The sequence below is a fragment of the Erythrolamprus reginae genome, chromosome 2 (assembly GCF_031021105.1).
Source record: "Erythrolamprus reginae isolate rEryReg1 chromosome 2, rEryReg1.hap1, whole genome shotgun sequence".
In the NCBI taxonomy this organism is placed as follows: domain Eukaryota; kingdom Metazoa; phylum Chordata; class Lepidosauria; order Squamata; family Dipsadidae; genus Erythrolamprus; species Erythrolamprus reginae.
Window position 1 is genome coordinate 346,256,930 of NC_091951.1, and position 22,232 is coordinate 346,279,161.

At 46.4% G+C, this 22,232-nt stretch overlaps 2 protein-coding genes across 2 annotated transcripts in view; both read left to right on the plus strand.

Annotated features, from left to right (window-relative positions):
• EPG5 (ectopic P-granules 5 autophagy tethering factor) overlaps window positions 1–21,570 on the plus strand; it is a 111,975-nt gene extending 90,405 nt beyond the window's left edge. The window contains exons 35-44 of the mRNA XM_070743629.1: window positions 52–155; window positions 2,238–2,413; window positions 3,438–3,623; window positions 8,598–8,807; window positions 9,824–9,968; window positions 11,870–12,112; window positions 13,465–13,684; window positions 14,299–14,514; window positions 19,353–19,467; window positions 20,849–21,570. Coding sequence (XP_070599730.1) covers window positions 52–155; window positions 2,238–2,413; window positions 3,438–3,623; window positions 8,598–8,807; window positions 9,824–9,968; window positions 11,870–12,112; window positions 13,465–13,684; window positions 14,299–14,514; window positions 19,353–19,467; window positions 20,849–21,031 — 1,798 coding nt within the window. The 3' untranslated portion in view covers window positions 21,032–21,570. The remainder of the gene's footprint in view (window positions 1–51; window positions 156–2,237; window positions 2,414–3,437; window positions 3,624–8,597; window positions 8,808–9,823; window positions 9,969–11,869; window positions 12,113–13,464; window positions 13,685–14,298; window positions 14,515–19,352; window positions 19,468–20,848) is intronic.
• Window positions 3,752–5,472, plus strand: LOC139163265 (ribosome biogenesis regulatory protein homolog). The gene is made up of 2 exons (XM_070744217.1): window positions 3,752–3,931; window positions 4,849–5,472. The coding sequence occupies exons 1-2, from the start codon at window positions 3,752–3,754 to the stop codon at window positions 5,470–5,472; spliced, it is 804 nt and encodes a 267-aa protein (XP_070600318.1).
• Window positions 21,571–22,232: the final 662 nt, after the last annotated feature.

Below are 22,232 nucleotides of genomic sequence, written 5' to 3' on the forward strand. Positions count from 1 at the left end.
CTCTCTCTTTTCTTCCCTCCCTCCCTCAATATCTCTCTCTCCTCTCTTTAGCAAACAGCGCTGCTACCCATGGCTGGAAAGTGACGCTTCCATTGCATCAGCTATGGTGGAATTGTTTGCATCCAGCGTAGCTGTATTACACAAAGGTTTTAAAGGTAGGAAGATTGAGTGCTGGGATCTCAGCGGCTTCATGGGTCGGACACTTATAAGGTAGCTCCTTATGTCACAGATGTGGACTAATGCACTTGGGGAAAAGGAATCCTCAATCTGAGTATTGCATTGGCAGTTCTGTGTTAGCAAAAACTTCAGAAGAGAAGGATTTAGGGGTAGTGATTTCTGACAGTCTCAAAATGGGTGAGCAGTGTGGTCGGGCGGTAGGAAAAGCAAGTAGGATGCTTGGCTGCATAGTTAGAGGTATAACAAGCAGGAAGAGGGAGATTGTGATCCCCTTATATAGAGCGCTGCTGAGACCATATTTGGAATACTGTGTTCAGTTCTGGAGACCTCACCTACAAAAAGATATTGAAATAATTGAATGGGTCCAAAGACGGGCTACAAGAATGGTGGAAGGTCTTAAGCATAAAACTTATCAGGAAAGACTTCGTGAACTCAATCTGTATAGTCTGGAGGACAGAAGGAAAAGGGGGGACATGATCGAAACATTTAAATATGTTAAAGGGTTAAATAAGGTTCAGGAGGGAAGTGTTTTTAATAGGAAAGTGAACACAAGAACAAGGGGACACAATCTGAAGTTAGTTGGGGGAAAGATCAAAAGCAACATGAGAAAATATTATTTTACTGAAAGAGTAGTAGATGCTTGGAACAAACTTCCAGCAGACGTGGTAGATAAATCCACAGTAACTGAATTTAAACATGCCTGGGATAAACATATATCCATTGTAAGATAAAATACAGGAAATAGTATAAGGGCAGACTAGATGGACCATGAGGTCTTTTTCTGCCGTCAGTCTTCTATGTTTCTGTGTTTCTAATTCTTCCTTTACAAAAAAATATATAACCCCGGTAAGGAGCCCTTGGTGTGTACTCTGAGCTTGGTTGGTTTCTTACAGACTTTTCATTTCATTCAAACCAGTAATGAATTAGTGACTAGCACTGACTAACATCATCAGTGCTAGTGAGTCCTTTAAAAAAAAATGTTATTTAAACTTTTATTATTAACCCCCCCCCCAAAAGGCCATACCATTGTTCTCACAGATCTAATACCGTTTCTATTAACACGTCATCATTACAACTCTTTTTGTTATGTCATAAGCAAATCAAATACAATCATTACATTAATATAGAACAGAATGTTGATATTTCCAAGTCTTTTGCATATACACCTATATACTCTATATTGTCAGTTTTGTTTTTTATTGCGGATCCAACTACAGTGATCCCCCGATTATCGCGAGGGTTCCGTTCCAAGACCCCTCGCGATAATCGATTTTTCGGGATGTAGTGGTGTGGAAGTAAAAACACCATCTGCGCATGCGCGCCCCTTTTTCCATGGCCGCACATGCGCAGATGGTGGAGTTTGCGTGTGGGTGGCGGGGAAGACCCGGGGAAGACCCAGGGAAGGTTCCTTCGGCCGCCCAACAGCTGATCTGCTCCGCAGCGCGGCAGCAGCGAGGAGCCGAAGATTGGGTTTCCCCGTTGTCCAGGCAATGGGGAAACCCCATCTTCGGCTCCTCGCTGCTGCCGCGCTGCAGAGCAGATCAGCTGTTGGGCGGCCGAAGGAACCTTCCCTGGGTCTTCCCGCCGCCCAGGCAAAGGGGAAACCCCAAGATTGCTTACCGCTTGCCCATTCGCCCGCCCGCCCGGCTGCTCGCTTGCCGCTCGAGAGCAAGAGGGGGAGAGATAGAGAGAGAGAAGGAAAGAAAGAGATGAGAGAGGGAGGAAGAGAGTGTGAGAGAGGAAGAAGCAAGATAGAGAAAGAGAGAGAGAAAGAAAGATGAGAAAGGAAGGGAGTGACGTCATCGGGTGGAAAAATCGCGATATAGCGTTTCGCAATGATCGAGATCGCGAAACTCGGGGGATCACTGTATACCATTTTCTCTATATCTCTTTATGCATAGCTGGCTGGAGAATTCTGGGAATTGAAGTCCACAAGTCTTAAAGCTGCCAAGTTTGAAAACCTCTGATCTAGGCGTTGAGAAAGAAAAGAACATTTCTTGTGATTTTTGCGGTGCGTTTTGATTTCTTGAAATTGAGACTGTTGTTTCTTGTTGTCGTAGATAAGGTGCTGCCAAGCGACCCCGGCATCCTTTGGCTTCTGGTGATGCACTATTGCGAGTCGTACACAGCACCCAAAATACCGGAGCACATTCTTCATGTATTCCATGCGGAATTGGGTCTCCTGCCCTGGAAGGAAGTACATCCGGATCAGCACCTCATGGAGAAATTCTTTCAGGTAATTGGCTTGTTTCCAGGTGAGCATAATGCAGAAAGAGAAGGAACGTGGAGAGAGGAACGAAAGGAGGCCTCACCTAAGATCCGAGCTTCGTGCTCAGGTCTTCAAATTGTCCGAAGGCTTTTAAAATGTTATTCCGTGTGGGAGCCATCACAGGCGCAAGGTGGGAGGGTATTGGAATTTATAGGGAAAAAACGGTACAAGCAAGGACGGTAGAATGGTGGTTGTGGAAAAGGATGATGGGAAGGAGACAAACAGAATAACAAAGGGATAGGAGGAACCATTTATCCTTCCTCCCTCCCTCCCTCCCTTCCTCCCTCCTTCCCTCCCTTCCTCCCTTTCTTTCATCCACCCACCCTATTTTCTTTCTTTTCCCTCCTTCCTTTCATCCTCCATCCCCCTTTCTTTCTTTCTTTCTTTCTCCCTTCTCCCTCCTCCTTTTCCTTCCTCCTTCCCTCCCTTCCCTCCTTCATTCTTCCCTCCCTCCCTCCCCTCCTTCATCCTCCCTTCCCTCCTTTATCCTTCATCCTCCCTTCCTTCCCTCCTTTATCCTTCCTTTCCTCCCTCCCTCCATTTTCCTTCCACCCTTCCTCCCCTCCTTCATCCTTCCCTCCCTCCTCTCCTTCATCCTCACTTCCTCCCTTCCTTCATCCTTCCCTCCCTCCCTCCTTTTTCCTTTGTCCCTCCCTCCCTCCCTTCCCTCCTCCATCCTTCCCTCCCTCCCTTCCCTCCTTCACCCTTCCTTCCTCCCCTGTCCCTTCCCTATTATCCTTCCTGTCTTCCTCTTCCTCTCTCTCTCTCTTTCCTTCCTCCTTATCTCTTCCCTCCCCCTCCCTATTTTCCTCCCTCCCTCTTCTCCTTCCTTCCTTATTCCCCTTCCCTCCCCCTCCCTATTTTCTTTCCTCCCTCCCTGTTCTCTATCTTCCTCCCTTCCCCCTTGCTCCCTCTCTCCCCCTCCTTCTCTCTATTTTCCTCCTCCCCCCTCCCTTTCTCCTTTTTCCTTTTTTTTTTCTTTTCCTCCCAGGTAGAAAGAGGCAGCCCCAAGAGCTGTTTCCTGTTCCTGGGCTCAGTGCTGTGTGAGGTCAACTGGGTCAGTGTCCTGGCTGACGCCTGGGATCCCACCCCTCCCTCGGACAGCCACAGCCTGATCGTGTGCCTGCTTTATATGGTGATCCTGCTGGCCAAAGAGGAAGAGCTGGTCAGCAAAGAGGTAAGGGTCAAGCCCTCCCCCCCGGACGTGCGCTTGGCTCCTGGTGGCTTCCAGGAACATCCATCGAATCTTCCTGGTAGCAGAGATGGTTTTTGTCCTCGAACGAAGTGCAATGCATCCCTCCCAGGATGGTGTTGCAAGATCCGATCTGGAGTCGGTTCCTAGGATCAAAAGTTGAGCAGGAGCGTTGTGACCCTCCATCAGTCAAATCAGAGGAGGAGGAGGAGGAGATGAGGAAGTCAGGATCAGCATCAAGGCAACCTGAGTGCTTCGAGTGGGAAGAGGGAATGGAACTGGCAGAGAGAGTGGTATTAATACCACTCTATAATTATAATTATTTATTATTTATTCTTTTGTTTTTATGCCGCCCTTCTCCTTAGACCCAGGGTGGCTTACAACATGTTAGCAATAGCACTTTTTAACAGAGCCAGTCTATTGCCCCACAATCTGGGTCCTCATTTTACCCACCTCGGAAGGATGGAAGGCTGAGTCAACCTTGAGCCGGTGATGAGATTCGAACTGCTGACCTACAGATCTAGCAGTCAGCTTCAGTGTCCTGCAGTACAGCACTCTACCCACTGCGCCACCTCATCTCTAATGCCCTAGTCAGAGCATACCTGGAGTACTGCATCCAGTTCTGGTCACCACACTTCAAAAGAGTCATAGAGACTCTGGAAAGGGCACAAAAAATAGCAACCAAAATGATAAAGGGACTAGAGACCAAGTCATACGAAGAGAGGTTGCTGGAACCGAGCATGGATAGCTTAGTGAAAAGAAGGACCAGGGGGGGACATGATACAATATACAGGTACAGTAGAACCTCGACATACGAGCTGCTCTATATACGAGCATTTCGAGATGCGAGCTAGGAGGGGAGGGATATTTCTGTTCTACTTACGAGCCCAAATTTGGGATACGAGCGCTCACTGCCTGTCCCTGTCAGCGGCCCAGCCACCTTCACCCGCCCGGACAACCGCCAGAGGGGCTCCTCCGGAGGGGCGCACGGAGAAGGGCTTGAGCCGCCACCTTCTCCCTTCCCCTTGGGAGCGCCGCACCTCTTGTCTGCCCGGCCCGAGAGGCACGAAAGCGCCGCTTATTCCGGGCGGTCCGCCTGGAACGCCAGCAATGCCGCCGGGCCGATTGATGAGCGGGGGCGGGGCGCGGGAGGAGGCAGCGCCGCACCGGACCCCTCAGGCTGCTCCGCCCGGGATGGGGCTCCTCCAAGCCCTCGACGCGCCTGCCCAGGGAGAAGCCGCTGCCCAGACCTCGGCCGCTCACCAAGTGGGAGCAGTTCGTGCGCCTCAAGGGCATCCAGCCGACTCGCAAGAAGCGTGGCACGCTTGTCTGGGACGAATCCGCCCAAGAGTGGAAGCAGCGCTGGGGTTACCGCCGAGCCGGCGGCGACCCCTCCCGCGAGTGGCTCATGGAAGTGCCCGACTTGGTGGACCCCATGGAGGACCAGTTCGCCAAGCGGCGCCACGAGAAGCGCGAGCGGGTGGCGCGCAACGAACTCAACCGCCTGAAGAACCTGGCGCGCGCCCAGCGGGGCTGCCCGGCCGCCGACCTCCACCCGACGGGCCACCAAGATCGAGCCGAGATGAGCCGCGTCGCCGCCCTGGCTCGCGTCTTCACCGCCTCCCGGGGCCGCTTCCAGCCTCGCCTGCCCAAGGAGCCCGCCGTCGCCCAGACCAACACGGCCCGCGGCAAGAAGCGGCGCTTCCAGCCGCTGCTGGGCGACCTTGAAGGGGAGAAGAAGCGGCACCGGGAGCTGGCCCGCACCCTGAGTAGCAAGAATCCCGCCCTGGACCTCACCCGCGCCGTCAACAAGCAGCTCCGCGAAGACGGGTGAAGGTGGCTGGGCCGCTGACAGGGACAGGCGGTGAGCGCTCGGAGGGGGCACAGCCCGGACCGAGACTTGGCCTCCGCTGCGGCTGCTTTTTGGGCTTGCACGCATTAATCGCTTTTCCATTGTTTCCTATGGGAAACAATGTTTCGTCATACGAGCTTTTCAACTTACGAGCCTCCTTCCGGCACCAATTAAATTCGTAAGTCGAGGTTCTACTGTACTTGACGGGTTGCCACAGAGAGGAGGGGGTCACTCTATTCTCCAGGGCACCACAGAGCCAGACGAGGAACAATGGATGATGATGATGATGATGATGATTATTATTATTATTATTATATATTTTTAATTTTTTAATTTTTTTATTTAATTGGATTTGTATGCTGCCCCTCTCCATAGACTCGGGGCGGCTAACAACAGTAATAAAAACAGCATGTAAATCCAATACTAAAACAACTAAAAATCCTTATTGTAAAACCAAACATCCATACAAACAAACATACTATGCATAAAATTGTAAAGGCCTAGGGGGAAAGAATATCTCAGTTCCCCCATGCCTGACGGCAGAGGTGGGTTTTAAAGAGCTTACGAAAGGCGAGGAGGGTGGGGGCAATTCTAATCTCCGGGGGCAGTTGGTTCCAGAGTTATTATCCAGGTTGTTGTTGTTGTTGTTGTTGTTGTTGTTATTTTTATTTTTATTATTATTAATTAGATTTGTATGCCGCCCCTCTCCGTAGACTCAGGGCGGCTCACAACAGTGATAAAAACAATATATAATGACAAATCTAATAGAATCTAAAATAAGAATAGTACATTTTAAAAGTCTAAAAAACAAGGAACCCCAATATATAAAAACATACATACAGTCATACCGTGCACAAATCTACATAGGCAGGGGGAGATGTTTCAGTTCGCGCACGCTTGACGACAGAGGTGGGTTTTAAGGAGTTTACGAAAGGCAACTGACCAAGGAGAGATTCAACCTGGAAATAAGGAAGAACTTCCTGACGGTCAGAGCGATCAACCAGTGGAACGGCCTGCCAGCGGAGGTTGTGAACTCCCCAACTCTGGACACTTTCAAGAGGAGATTGGTCCATATATTAGTAGCTGCTAGGATAGTTTTTGCACAAAGATGGAAAGAAACGGAGACACCGAAAGAAGAAGAAATACTTAGGAAAAATTTAGAATGTGCTGAGCTCGATATGATGACGAGGCGGTTAAACAACCAAGAAGAATCGGAATTTTATAATATTTGGCAGATGGTCTACATCTGGTAGGGGAAAAAAATACATAAGGCTGTTGAAATATTAGTAAAAAAGTCAAATTTAATAGAAAAAGCAAGCTAGATAGTGATGTTTTATAATAGAATGTATTATTTTCTCTTTTTTTATTCGATTTAACATATAATTAGAAACATAGAAACATAGAAGACTGACGGCAGAAAAAGACCTCATGGTCCATCTAGTCTGCCCTTATACTATTTCCTGTATTTTATTAGGTTTTCTTTTTCTCTTAGAAAATATATATAGTTTAATATCTTATTAGATTTGTTTTTAAATAGCCAATTGTAACAGATATTCTTATATATTCTCTGGATTGATCTAAATAATAATAAGGTTTTTTTCCTTCTGTACAACGAAGACTTCTATCTTGAGCGGAGCGATTGTAGCTCCTTTTTATGTTATGTGTTGTGTTTGTAATGTTTGTCTTTTGAAAAGTAATAAAAACATTTAAAAAAAGAGAGGAGATTGGCTGGGGTGCTGTAGGATTTCCTGCTTGATCAGGGGGTTGGACTTGATGACCTGCAAGGTCCCTTTCAACTCTAATGTGGGATAAAAGGCAGGGGGTGGAGATGAAGGCCCCTTCTACCTCTGTTCTGCTTGATGGATTGAAGTTGTAAAATTGGAATGGAAATTAGCACTAGCACTTAGACCTATATACTGCCCCACATTGCTTTACAGCACTCTCTGGGCACTTTACAATGTCAGCCTCTTGCCTCCCAACTATCTGGGTCCTCATTTTACCGACCTGGAGAGGATGGAAGGCTGAGTCAACTTTGATCAAACTCCAGGCTGTGTGCAGAGTTAGCCTGCAATACTGCATTCTTTTTTTTTTATTAAAAAAATGATCTTTATTAGGTATTTACCTAAAGCAAAAAACAAACAAACTGTAGTACAGTGGTACCTCTACCTAAGAACACCTCTACTTACGAACTTTTCTAGATAAGAACTGGGTGTTCAAGATATTTTTGCCTCTTCTCAAGAACCATTTTCTACTTCAGAACCAGAGCACGGAAAAATTTCCCAGGAAATTTGAGAGCGGCACGAAGGCCAGGCTAGTTTTCTGCCACTCTCCTGGGAGGAAACAGGGCTGGAAAAGGCGGGGAGAAGCCTCCGTGGAGCCTCTCTAGGAATCTCCTGGGAGGAAACAGGGCCTCCACCCTCTCTGTGGTTTCCCCAATCGCACACATTATTTGCTTTTACATTGATTCCTATGTGAAAATTATTTATTTATTTATTATTTATTACTTAGATTTGTATGCCGCCCCTCTCCGAAGACTCGGGGCGGCTTCTTCTTACAAACTTTTCTACTTAAGAACCTGGTCACGGAACGAATTAAGTTCGTAAGTAGAGGTACCACTGTACATGGTATAACAATATAACAATAATATCAGGTATAGAAAAGAAAAAGGAGAAAAAAAGAATGAGGGAGAAAGGAATGGGTTGAGGATAGCTATAGGTTGGCACTTCAGTATTATATGACCAGTGGTTTCAAAATAGGTAGTAGGTGTAGGTGTCCTCTCAATTAAATTTGTTAGGATAATAGTATACAGTGTATAAAAGTTGGCACATGGATAACAATAGCTAACAATTAAGTACTATGATTATTTTATGTTTGTATTCAATAACATACAATTCATTAAGGTTAATGTATCGATGCCGATTTGTTATTGTACTTATTTTGTTTTTTTTGTCAATTTCTGCATTCTAACTGTATTCTAACCACCACACTAACAGAGGTTTTCTGATGGCAATTCTGGTTTCAATTGTGACTGTTAAGGAAGGAAGGCAACCCGTAGGGTGGGGAGAAGGAGCCCTGAATGAAATCCCCATTTCTCCTCTCTTCTCCAGCAATCCCCGCTGCTCAACCTCCTGGGCCAAACCAGCTCCCTTCCCTGGCAGCACATCAACATTGCCTCCTATCAGAGCATCCTGGGTTACTTCAATAGCCACTACCCTCCCGCCATCCTCCTAGCCAAGGAACCGGCCGCGGAACTGGTGGTGAAGCTCTTGAAGGTGTCTGCTGGATTCAGCTCCTCTTTGGACAGCAGTGGGCACCTAGTAAGCAGGTTTTCTTTTCCTTCCTCCCTCCCTCCCTCCCCCCTCCCTTCCTTTCTTGCATCCCCCCACCCTCCCTATTTTCTTTCTTTCTTTCTTTCTTTCCTTCCTTCCCTCCCTCCCTCCCTCCTTTCTTCTCTTCTCTTCCTCCCCACATCCTTACCCCTCCCTCTTCCTTCTTTCCTTCCTTCCCCTCCCTCCCTTTTTCCTTCCTTCCTTCCCCTCTCTCCCACTCTCCCTTCTTTGTTTCTTTCTTTTCTTCCTTCCCTCCCTCCCTCTTTCTTTCCTTCCTTCCCTCCCTCCCTCCTTTCTTTCTTTCTTCTCTTCCTCCCCACATCCTTACTCCTCCCTCTTCCTTCTTTCCTTCCTTCCCCTCCCTCCCCTTTTCCTTCCTTCCTTCCCCTCCCTTCCACTCTCCCTTCTTTGTTTCTTTCTTTTCTTCCTTCCTTACTTCCCTCCCTCCCTCTTTCCTTCTTTCTTTCTTTCTTTCTTTCCTTCCTTCCCTCCCTCCCTCCTTTCTTCTCTTCTCTTCCTCCCCACATCCTAACCCCTCCCTCTTCCTTCTTTCCTTCCTTCCCCTCCCTCCCTTTTTCCTTCCTTCCTTCCCCTCCCTCCCACTCTCCCTTCTTTGTTTCTTTCTTTTCTTCCTTCCTTTCCTCCCTCCCTCTTTCTTTCCTTCCCTCCCTCCCTCCCTCCTTTCTTTCTTCTCTTCTCTTCCTCCCCACATCCTTACTCCTCCCTCTTCCTTCTTTCCTTCCTTCCCCTCCCTCCCCTTTTCCTTCCTTCCTTCCCCTCCCTTCCACTCTCCCTTCTTTGTTTCTTTCTTTTCTTCCTTCCTTCCTTCCCTCCCTCCCTCTTTCCTTCTTTCTTTCTTTCTTTCTTTCTTTCTTATCTCTTCCTTCCTTTCTTCCCTCCCTCCCTCCCTATAGCAAAACCTTTCTTTCCTACCCCCCCGATTCTGTTGGAAGAGCGATGACAGAGGGAGGGCGTGGCTTTCCTTGTTTTTCTCCCCTCTTTAGGATGCCAGCCTCAAGTGCCAAGCCTTCATTCGGCAGGTGGTCCACTTCCTTGGTCTTCTCGAGCAAAATGGGACGATTTCTCCAGCAGCCCTGGAGCAGGAATTCTCAAAACTGCTGGATGATATTGCCATCTTTAATCCCCCAGGTGGGTCCTGGGAACACTTGAAATCACCTAGAATAACAGCCAGTGAATCGGGGTGTTTGGCTTCACCCTCCATAATCTGGTCAACTAGAGTTCGTAATATTTATTTATTATTTATTTTATTTATTTTATTTTATTTTATTTTATTTTTTTATTTTTTTATTTCTATTTTCATTCATTCATTCATTCATTCATTCATTCATTCATTCATTTATTAGATTTGTATGCCGCCCCTCTCCGTAGACTCGGGGCAGCTCACAACACAATAAAACAGTTAATAACAAATCTAATAATTTAAAAATTTAAAATATTTTAAAAACCCCATTATTAAGCAGACATAGATACAAACATACCATACATAAATTGTATATGCCCGGGGGAGATATCTCAGTTCCCCAATGCCTGATGACAAAGGTGGGTTTTAAGGAGTTTACGAAAGGCAAGGAGGGTGGGGGCAGTTCTAATCTCTGGGGGCAGCTGGTTCCAGAGAGTCGGGGCCACCACAGAGAAGGCTCTTCCCCTGGGTCCCGCCAAACGACATTGTTTAGTTGACGGGACGCGGAGAAGGCCCACTCTGTGGGACCTAATCGGTCGCTGGGATACCTTGTTTACACAAGCTTGTAGAGGAACATACACGGCAACTAGGAGCAATGAATCAAACTTTCGTGGAGGGCAAAAAAAGGTTTACAGTTGATAAGTAAAGACTCTGTTTTCATCACAGAATGTATGCATTATAGTTATATCCAGCTGTTGTTTATATATATATGATTCGACAGAAAAACATGTAATCCTTCCCTTGTACAGAGCTGAAGGGATTGGATACTGTAGCCTAGAGGTTAATTTTTTGCCTTACAAGGCAAAGGCTGCAAGTTCAAGTCCCAGTGAGGGTATGGCTAGCTGATGAGGGCAGAACAAGGCCGAAATAGATCTATCCTAGTCTCTCTTAATTTTAAAATTCAGCAAAAACATGTCACACACACACACATTTATATACTGCTCAAAAAAAATAAAGGGAACACTTAAACAACACAATATAACTCCAAGTAAATTAAACTTCTGTGAAATCAAACTCTCCACTTAGGAAGAACACTGATTGACAATCAATTTCACATATGCTGTTGTGCACATTCAACTTTGTACAGAACAAAGTATTCAGTGAGAATATTTCATTCATCCAGATCTAGAATGTGTTCTTTGAGTGTTCCCTTTATTTTTTTGAGCAGTGTATATATAAGCCTTCTCCCTTCTTTTCATCTGATGATCTTCCAATCCTATCCGCTCTAAGTATCTGAAACCCTGGTATATGCATGCTGTTGTCATCAATTTTCCCATTTCCCCAGGTTTTAATAAAGCATACAGCAGCTGCGTTGTAAAAAAATCAGAATTACATCTATTTAAAAGGAGTATTTCATCCATCTTATTAGCAAGTGAACGTAAATTGGTCAGAAATATTGAAGTGAGCAGGGTTTTTTTTATTTCCCCTATTCCTTAGCTTATTCAAAATTCCTGCTCTTTTACCTCATTGGTGTCGGCGGCGTCTGCACTTGCTTTTGGGGATCTATAGCTCTGGGGAATTTGCTTCTTCCTGTGTTAGAATCTCCTCTGTGTTCATAAAGACAGGTGGGGGTGAAGTTACAGAGAGCTGCTCCTTAAAGAAACATTTCTTAATTCTTAGCAGAGGGTCTCGTGAGTATGAAATCCATAGAGAATCACAGAGCATAGTAGAAAATAAAGAAACCATTAGAGAGCATTTCATCGAGGCAGCTGTCGGCAGCCCATCTTGGAATTGGATCTCTCTCTCTCTCATCTCTCTCTCTCTCTCTCTCTCACACACACACACACACACACACACAAATAAAAGAAGTTCCCTTGGTTCTCAACTGTTTGACAACTTTGCTTTGCAGACGCTGATGTCCAGGTTCGCCATGTGTCCTTAACCAGCCTCTTTGCCGAAGCCCTGATGTTGATCAACAATGCCGGTGCCGCCTCGGCAGAATCCCTCCTGGTTTGCCTGTGCTGCTGGATCAATGGCACAATGCGTGGCTTAGGGGTGATGCCCCTCTTAAGAGCCTCTTGTCAGAGCTTGGCGTCCGTCCGACACATGGCCATGACGATGGAGGCTTGTGTCACTGCCTACTTTAACGAAGGTGAGCTGAGAGGGCTTCATTCCAGGCAGATTGCATGCTGGGACTTCCAAGTTGTCTCTCTCTCTCTCTCTCCCTCCCCCCCTCTCTCACTCACTCTCTCTCACACTCTCCCTCTCTCTTCCTCTCTCTCTTTCACTCTCTCTCACACACTCTCTCTCTCCCTTTCTCTTCCTCTCTCTCACTCTCACACACTCTCCCTCCCTCTCCCTCTCTCTCCCTCTCCCCCCTCTCTCCCTCTCTCTCTCTCTCTCTCTGTCTCTCTCCCTCTCTCTCCCTCCCTTTCTCCCTCCCTCTCTCTCCCTCCCTCTCTCTCCCTCCCTCTCTCTCTCCCTCTCTCTCCCTCTCCCACTCTCTTCCTCTCCCTCTCTCTCTCTCCCTCTCTTTCTCTCCCTCTCTCCCTCTCCTCCCTCCCTCCCTCTCTCTCCCCACCCACGACATGCCCCTGCGTGAGATTTGCCTTCTGCATATATGCAGCAAGTGAAATCTCACACGAGGATGCGCGCTAGAACAAGATTTCAGTGATTTTCATTGATTTTTTTGCTTCTGCGCATGAGCGGAAGCAAAAATGTTGCTGCATATGCGCAGAAGCCAAATGTCATGCTGATGGGATCTCCTGCTTGACCAGGGGGTTGGACTATAAGACTTCCAAGGTCCCTTCCAACTCTATTCTGATTGATTGATTGCTATGATGATGATGATGATAATGATAATAATCATAAGCCTGAAAAAGTGGTCGAAAATGAGCAAGCAAAACTACTGTGGGACTTCCGACTTCCGACTGACCGAATTCTGAAGCATAACACACCAGACATTGTGATCGTAGAGAAAAAGAAAGTATGGATCATCGACATCGCAATCCCAGGAGACAGCAGAATTGAGGAGAAGCAGCTAGAGAAATTAGTGAAATATAAAGATCTAAAAATCGAGCTGCAACGACTCCGGCATAAGCCCGTGAAAGTGGTCCCAGTGGTACTTGGCACGCTGGGCGCAGTACCAAAGGGTCTCAGCAGACATTGGAAAACCATCGGAATTGACAAAATCTCCATCTGTCAATTGCAAAAGGCTGCTTTACTGGGATCGGCAAACATAATTCACCGCTACATTCCGCAGTCCTAGGTGCTTGGGAAGCGCCCGACTGGTGATGAAATACGAAATCCAGCATAGTGATCTTGTTTGCTGTGTTGTATTGACATAATAATAATAATAATAATAATAATAATAATAATAATAATAATAATAATAATAATATTCATCATTACCCAGATGAGTTAGTCTTACAGCTTTTCTTTTTTCCCTCCTCTTCTCTCCCTCTATACACCATTTCCCCCTCCCCTTCTTTTTTTGGGATGAAGACCCTCCTCTCAACCAAGATTTGGGCTGGGGACCAATCGTGGTCTCCTTGCAGGTTCCAGAACTCACAGCCGAAGACTTCCTTCAAGAGTCCCTTTCATTGGGAGGCTACCTGACCCTCTATGTTTACACCCTGCAGCAGCTGAAAGCTGACCAGACACCAAACAACGAAATGAGAGTGCTCTTAACGCTAAGCAAGTGGTTGGAACAGGTGTATCCCAGGTAGATCCGTATAGGACAGTGTTTCTCAACCTTTCTAATGCTGCGACCCCTTAATACAGTTCCTTGTGTTGTGGTGACCCCCAACCATAAGTCTAGCGCCAATTCTCCCAACAGAGCTTTAAGCTCCGTTAGGCAGGAAAGGTCAGAGGGACACCTCCACTGTAAACGCCTGATTGGTCGGATTGTAAAAAATATCAGGAAAGACTTCATGAACTCAATCTGTATAGTCTGGAGGACAGAAGGAAAAGGGGGGACATGATCGAAACATTTAAATATGTTAAAGGGTTAAATAAGGTTCAGGAGGGAAGTGTTTTTAATAGGAAAGTGAACACAACAAGGGGACACAATCTGAAGTTAGTTGGGGGAAAGATCAAAAGCAACATGAGAAAATATTATTTGACTGAAAGAGTAGTAGATCCTTGGAACAAACTTCCAGCAGACGTGGTAGATAAATCCACAGTAATTGAATTTAAACATGCCTGGGATAAACATATATCCATTGTAAGATAAAATACAGGAAATAGTATAAGGGCAGACTAGATGGACCATAAGGTCTTTTTCTGCCGTCAATCTTCTATGTTTCTATGTCTTTCTGGGTTTGCTTCCCTGCCCAGCTCTGCCAAAGATGAAGCCAAGCTGTTCCTTTGGTGGCACAAAATCCTGCAGATCTGCCTGCTCCAAACCGAACAGGACGATCCCGTCTTGATGGAATCGGTCATCCGGGTCTTGACAGCTCTGCAAGGCCGGCAGAACCTGCTGGCCGAAGAGAGGCTCACCTCTGGACTCCTCGGCGCTATTGGGCTGGGCAGGCGGTCTCCTTTATCAAACAGGTAAAAAGAGAGAGAAACAAAAGGGGGCCCTTCCTGGTTGTGTGGAATTGCCTCTGTCTTTGGAGATTCTCAGTCATCCAGGTCAGGGTATGAACCTTGGTGGCGCGGTGGTTAGAGTGCAGCACTGCAAGCTACTTCTGCTGACTGCTGGCTGTAGTTCACCATTCAAATCTCAGTAGGCTCAAGGTCAACTCGGCCTTCCGTCCTGCTAAGGTGGGTAAAATGGGGACCCAGATTGTTGGGGTGATATGCTGACTCTGTAACCCCCTTAGAGTGGGCTGTAAAAGGTCTGTGAAGCGGTATATAAGTCTAAGCACGATTGATTGGACTTTTATCCCGCCCCTCTCTGAGGACTCGGGGCAGCTTACAACATATAATGGCGGGACCCAGGGGGAGAGCCTTCTCTGTGGCGGCCCCGACCCTTTGGAACCAACTTCACCCAGATATCAGAGTTGCCCCCACCCTCCTTGCCTTTCATAAGCTCCTTAAAACCCACCTTTGTCATCAGGCATGGGGGAATTGAGACTTTCCCTTCCCCCTCGGCTTATAAAATTTATGCATGGTATGTCAGTATGTATGATTGGTTTCTTAAATTGGGGTTTTTTAAAATTAACTTAAATATTAGATTTGTTTACATTGTATTATTATTGTTGTTAGCCGCCCCGAGTCTACGGAGAGGGGCGGCATACAAATCTGATAAATAAATAAATAAATAAATAAATAAATAAATAAATAAATAAGAAACATCTTAATCCAATTAGTTAAATTTAAGATCTTAAAAAAACCGAAATCATAAAAACAAGTCATTTCCTTTCAATCAACTTTCTCTCAACACATTCATTGGTCAGGGGGCAAGAATTTAATGCCCCCAAGCCTGGCGGCATAAATGAGTCTTAAGACGGAAGGCGAGGAGGACTGTGCTGTGATATAGATGATGTATCCCACCTGCTCTGTTGGGAGAGGGTCATTCAGGGAAATGGGAGGATTTATATTTTGGACAGAAAGAACTGCTGGTTTGAAAGAGGGGTCAAGGAGGCCATCATTCGTGGCTCTATTTGGACAGGGAGTCTCTTCTCACAATCACTCATGCCCTTATCACCTCGATGTTTGACTACTGCAATGCTCTCTAATGGGGCGACCTCTGAAGAGCGTTCGGAAACTGCCCATCGAGCAGATATGCCCAGGTCACTCCAGCACTCCGTGGACTTCATTGGTTGCCGATTGGTTTCCAGATGACCAGTCAGATCCCAAAGAGTCGGCCATCTCCAGGTCCCATCAGCTAGACAATGTCACTTGTCGGGGCCTAGGAGAAGAGCCTTCTCTGTGGGGGCCCCAGCCCTCTGGAATCAGCTCCCCTCGGAGATTTGCATTGCCCCCACCCTCCTTGCCTTTCACAAGACTCTAAAGACTCATTTATGCTGCCAGGCTTGGGGGCATTAGACTCTAGTTCTCTGGCCGATGAAACATAATGTATGTTGTTGTGTGCATGGGGATGACTGATTTTTAATATTATTGGTTTTTTAGGCTAATTAGGTATATTAATTGGGTTAGGAAGCTTATATTGTTTTTATATGTTGTCAAGTCCTTGGAGAGGGGCAACATATAAATCCAATCTGGAAGGAAGGAAGCAAGGAAGCAAGGAAGCAAGGAAGGAAGGAAGGAAGGAAGGAAAATGAAGACAGAAGGAAAGAAGGAAAAGACAGTGAGAAGAAGAAAGAAGGATGGAAGGAAGGAAGAAGAAGGGGGAAGGAAGGGATAGAGGGAGGGAGGGAGAAATGGAGGAAGGAAGGAAAGAAAGAAAGAAAAAGAAAGATGGCATCATCTTTCTCCAATCTACATTGGAGAATGTACATTGTAGTCCTTTCAGGAGCTCCACGCCCATTTGCATCACTCAGGTGACCCTGAGGACACGGACAAGCCTCTAAGTGGCGTCAACGACCCTCCAAAAGGATGCAAATGACCAACCATCTGCAAGGAGTATAAACCCTTCCGTTCCCCACCATCCAGTCAGAGCTGAAGAAACTTCTTGGATGAGAAGCGAAACGTCTTCAAAGAAAAACGTTGCCTCTTGAAAAAAGCCCCTTTGGGAAGCCTCTGAGACTTCATGTTACCTGAGTGTCTCAGTGCTCACCTGTACCCTATGGTATTTTGGCTTAAAAGATGGAGTCTCACCTGCCTATCTTGCCTTACGATATGATAATCTATCTTGCATTCTGTTGTGATTTAGTCTGAGGCTCCTCAGGGAACGGCTGGAACTCTGCCGGCTCCATGCTCAGAGGGGGAGGACGAGGAACAGGAGGAGGAGGAGGACCAGGCAGACGGGGAAGAGGAATGTCAGGACGAGGAGGAGGGGGAACGGCCTGAGACCCCCGGGGGGGAGCTCTCCCCAGCGAGTAGCCTGGAGTCATTAGATGAGAACACACAAACCATCATAGATATGAGGCAGAGAAGGGCAGCACAAAGAAGGGGACAATTAGCCAGGTACTTCCATCCCTAATAGGCAACAGCTGGGTTTGGGTGTGGTTCTCCTCAGAAAGGTTGAAAAGGCAGGCACGCCCTTCCTGTATTGTGGAGAGTTATCTTTTGGGAGTCCTGTGACCTTGCTTCCATCCTTGGCGTCTGTGATTCTGGCTTGTGGCCTCGAAGGCTGAAAACTTGGGGGAGGCGTGGGTTTTATTATCTACAGTGGTGTGTGTGCCAGCAAGAAGCCTGTTATATTGTCTGGCCGTCGTGACTCTTCTGTGAAGCTTCACAGCATTCCAGTTTGTAAGAACAGTTTTTGTTATCTGTGTTTGTTTTCAAAGATATAAAATGACTTTGCTTTTTACCAGCGTGTCTGGATACTCTTTTTAGTTGGTGTTGGCGTCTGGGGGAACCCAGACAGAACACATTCAAATAGGCTTGAGTCTGCTTGGGATAAAAATAGCTGTGGTTTCCCCTTGTGACACAAACCACTCACCATGACTGATTTTGTCCTTGCCCTCGGTGGCATGGGACACAGGCTCAGTTAAACCCGGTGATTTGGTCTGTGCCTTCTGTATTTGATTGAAAAAAGCATTAGGGGAAAACCTGGCTGGCCAAACCATGTTCATGGAGGTGGGTTTTTCCACCTGACTGTTTAAAATCCGCCACCTGTCCATTCTCCTACGATCAAGTGTAGGGATGCTAAGACAAACATTTGCACAGATGTACAGATAATACAGTGGTACCTCTACATAAGAGCACCTCTACTTACAAACTTTTCTAGATAAGAATCGAGTGTTTAAGATTTTTTTGCCTCTTCTCAAGAACCATTTTCCACTTACAAACTCGAACCTAGAAACATAGAAGTCTGACGGCAGAAAAAGACCTCATGGTCTATCTAGTCTGCCCCTCTGAACCTCTGAAAATGTAACTGGAAAAAGCAGGGAGAAGCCTCCGTGGGGCCTCTCTAGGAATCTCCTGGGAGGAAACAGGGCCAGAAAAGATGGAGAGAAGTCTCTGTGAGGTCTCTCTAGGAATCTCCTTGGAGGAAACAGGGCCTCCACCTTCCCTGTGGTTTCCCCAATCGCACGCATTATTTGCTTCTACATTGATTCCTATGGGAAAAATTGTTTCTTCTTACAAACGTTTCTACTTAAGAACCTGGTCACAGAACAAATTAAGTTTGTAAGTACTAGGGTTGGGCGAACCCAACAAAGATCGGGTTCAGCACCCGATATTTTTTTAAAAGTTCGGGTTCGGCACCAGAACCCGAACCTGAACTTTTGCCGAACTTTCGAGTTTGGCGCTCGGGAAAGCACCTTCCGGAACAGCTGGGGCACTTCCTGGTGCTCTCCCGAACCTGAACTTTTGCTGAACGTCAAAATTCGGCGTTCGGGAGACCACCTAGAAGCGCTCCGGCTGTTTCTGAAGGTGATAGCTGGGCAGTGGCGCTTCCCAGAAAAGCCAGGGAGCTGTCGAACGGTCGGGAAGCGCAAAAGGAGGTAGGGGATCCCATGGGGGGATTCCAGGGGCGGAGCTTTGATGTCACTGAGACGTCCTGCCTGGAGTCCCCGTTTCAGCCAGCCAGGAAGGACGTCTCAGTGACATCAAAGCTCCGCCCCTGGAATCCCCTTGTGGGATTCCCCACCTCCTTTTTTGCCTCCCGACTGGCCAATAGCTCCCCAGCTGTTTTGGAAGGTGACAGCCAGGTGGGGGCGTTTCCCGGCGTTCTCTGGAGCCCGAACCCGAACTTTTGCCGAACTTCTGCCGAACTTCTGAGTTTGGTGTTCAGGAGAGCGCCGGGAAGTGCCGCCGCCCAGCTGTCACCTTCAGAAAGAGCCGGGGCGCTTCTCGGCAGTCACCCGAACGCCGAACTCAGAAGTTTGGCAAAAGTTCGGGTTCAGATTCGGGCTCTGGAGAATGCCGGGAAGCGCCCCAGCTATTCTGGAAGGTGACAGCTGGGTGGCGGGGCTTCCTGGTGCTCACCTGAACCCGAACTTTTGCCAAACTTTGGCAAAAATTCGGGTTCGGGTTCGGTATACTGAACTGCACAATGTTTGGTACAAACCCGAAGTTTGCGGGTTCGGTTCGCCCAACACTAGTAAGTAGAGGTACCACTGTACTTGGGATAATTTCATAGACTAATCTGGCTTCCCCATTGACCTCGCTTGTCAGAAGGTCGCAAAAGGGGGGATCACTTGATCTAGGGATGCTGCCATCGTCATACATATGAGTCAGTTGCCAAGGGTGTGACTTTGGATCATGTGACCATGTGTGTGTGTGTGTGTGTTCATGTGCGTGAAAATGAGCATGTATAAAGCCTGCTTCCCAGTGACTTGACTTTTAATTCTCTTCTCTGGCTTTTATCTCGGCAGGTTCCGTGTCCTGGCCCGGAGCATGTCCACCTTCCTTCTGGTGCAAGTTCCGGTAGAGAATCAAATTCGGCTGAGATCTGGGGTGGAATTGCAATTGTCCTCCAAAGCTCAGCAGGTCCATTGGTTTCTTTCTTTCTTTCTTTCTTTCTTTCTTTCTTTCTTTCTTTCTTTCTTTCTTTCTTTCTTTCTTTCCTTCCTTCCTTCCTTCCTTCCTTCTTTTTTATTTGATTGATTTCTATGCTGCCCTTCTCAAAGCAACTCAAGGCAGCGTACAACATGATAAATATAAACAATATACTGTATGTGAAGAAATCTACCCGTATTTTTCGGAGTATAAGATGCACCTTAGATTTGGGGAGGAAAATAGGGAAAAGAATCTGCTTACCAGATATTTATCTGGCTAACATCCTTAGTCTGGTCAGCTTGAGCACATTATTTTACCCCCTGGTCAGGGCTTTAAAAAAAAAACTTATTCAGAGAGAGTAACAATGAAAGAGCTTGCAAGCCAATAAGAGCTGGGAACATCATTAGCACCTGGAAAGAAACATTCGGAGCAAGTAGAGCAATGGAAAAAAAAATCCTGCAAAGACTTAAGGCTTGGAAAACATTCTTTGCAGAGAGAGTAACAATGAAAGAGCTTGCAAGCCGGTAAGAGCTGGGAATATTGTTAGCACTTGGTTAGGGCTGGAAAAAAACTTATTTGGAGCAAGTTAGAGCAATGAACCTCCCCCCCCCCCTGGGCAAAGACTTAGGGCTTGGAAAACATTCTTTGCAGAGCGAAATAATGAAAGAGCCTCCGAGGTAAGAGCTGGGAATATCATTAGCAGCTATTTATTTATTTAATTTATTTATTTAATCAGATTTGTATGCCGCCCCTCTCCTCAGACTCACAGCAATAATAATACAATGTAAACAAATCTAATATTTAAGTTAATTTAAAAAACCCCAATTTAGAAACCAATCATACATACTAGCATACCATACATAAATTTTATACGCCTAGGGGGAGGGAAAATGTCAATTCCCCCATGCCTGATGACAGAGGTGGGTTTTAAGGAGCTTACGAAAGGCTAGGAGGGTGGGGGCAACTCTGATATCTGGGGGGAGTTGGTTCCAAAGGGTCGGGGCCGCCGCAGAGAAGGCTCTTCCCCTGGGTCCCGCCAAATGACATTGTTTAGTTGACGGGACCCGGAGAAGGCCAACTCTGTGGGACCTAACTGGTCGCTGGGATTCGTACGGCAGAAGGCGGTCCCGGAGATATTCTGGTCCGGTGCCATGAAGGGCTTTATAGGTCATAACCAACACTTAGGGCTGGGGAAAAAAAGCTACATTCAGAGTATAAGAGTGTATTCTGATTAGCTAAGGAAGGGTTGTCAATTGGAAATGATGGACCGTCCATCATTTCATTGGAAATCTGTATTGCAAGAGAACTTACAGTGATAGCATCTTGTTTCATGAATCCATCCACTTGACATGTTTCCTGTCTGTCCACGTAGGCACTCAACTCCCTGGAATCTCTGGCATCAAACAAACAATACTCGGACTACCAAGGGCAGATCCTCCAAGCAGCCCAGTTCATCAAAGACTCTCACCATTGCCTTCACGATGGGACTCACCTCCTGGCTATTCTCCTCAACACTTTATACGCGGAAGTGCGTTACTTGGACGCAATACGATAACCGGAACCAAGCTCAGAGGGTTGTTGCTTCTTGCTCTAATCATGGATTGTGTTCAGTTTACAGTCAGATAATGTTGCACAACGGGATTGGCATCCCTGGGGTTTTTCGCCGGTCGTCGGAGACGAAAGGAAGGACGGAGAAAGGAAGGATGGAAAAGAAAGTTTGAATCCCTGCCGCTGTACTTTAAAAGCGATTGGGAAGCCCTTGGCTTTCTGCCAGATGGACCATTTCCTTGGGATCTGTTCAAGAGAACCACTTTTGCTTTGTTCAAAGGCCAACAAGGTCCATTTTCTATCCGACTGCCTTTTTGTTTGCACTTTTTCAAACTTTGCTCTGGTGCCATCTTCTTCTTCGTTATCTTTTGGTTTCTTTCTTTCTTTTGAATGTGGAACTGTTTCCATCTCAAAATGCTGGATGGTCCTTTGACTTGCTGCCCTATTTAATTTGTTTCCATCGCTCCCCTGAAGTGAATGCTTTGCCCTGGTTGGGATGTGAAAAATAAATCCCAACCTTAAATAAATTTAAGTCTGTGAATTAAATCGGAGATGCTTTGTGCTCCCCTCCCCGCTCCACTGGATTTATCTCTGGAAGGATATTCGGAAGGGGGACCCTCATGTGAAGTTTGCACAATTGATTCTACGTGGAATAAATCACTCTCTTTCCCGATGACTCGCTCATCATGAAATACAGCGAGACACAATATTTGCAAGAGCACGGAGAATGTATAAATCGGATTAATTACGGTGGGGTGGTTAATTTAATTTAGATCATTATAGATTTAATTTAATTTAGAACAATATAATAATAATAATAATAATAATAATTATTATTATTATTATTATTATTATTATTATTATTATTTATTGGATTTGTATGCCGCCCCTCTCCGTAGACTCGGGGCGGCTAACAACAATAATAAAAACAGCATGTGACAATCCAATAAGAAAACAACTAAAAACCCTTATAATAAAACCAAACATACAGACAAACATACCATGCATAACTTGTAATAGCCTAGGGGGAAGAGCTATCTCAACTCCCCCATACCTGGCGGTATAAATAAGTCTTGAGTAGTTTACGAAAGACAGGAAGGGTGGGGGCAATTCTAATCTCCGGGGGGATTTGGTTCCAGAGAGCCGGGGCCGCCACAGAGAAGGCTCTTCCCTTGGGGCCCGCCAAACGACATTGTTTAGTCAACGGG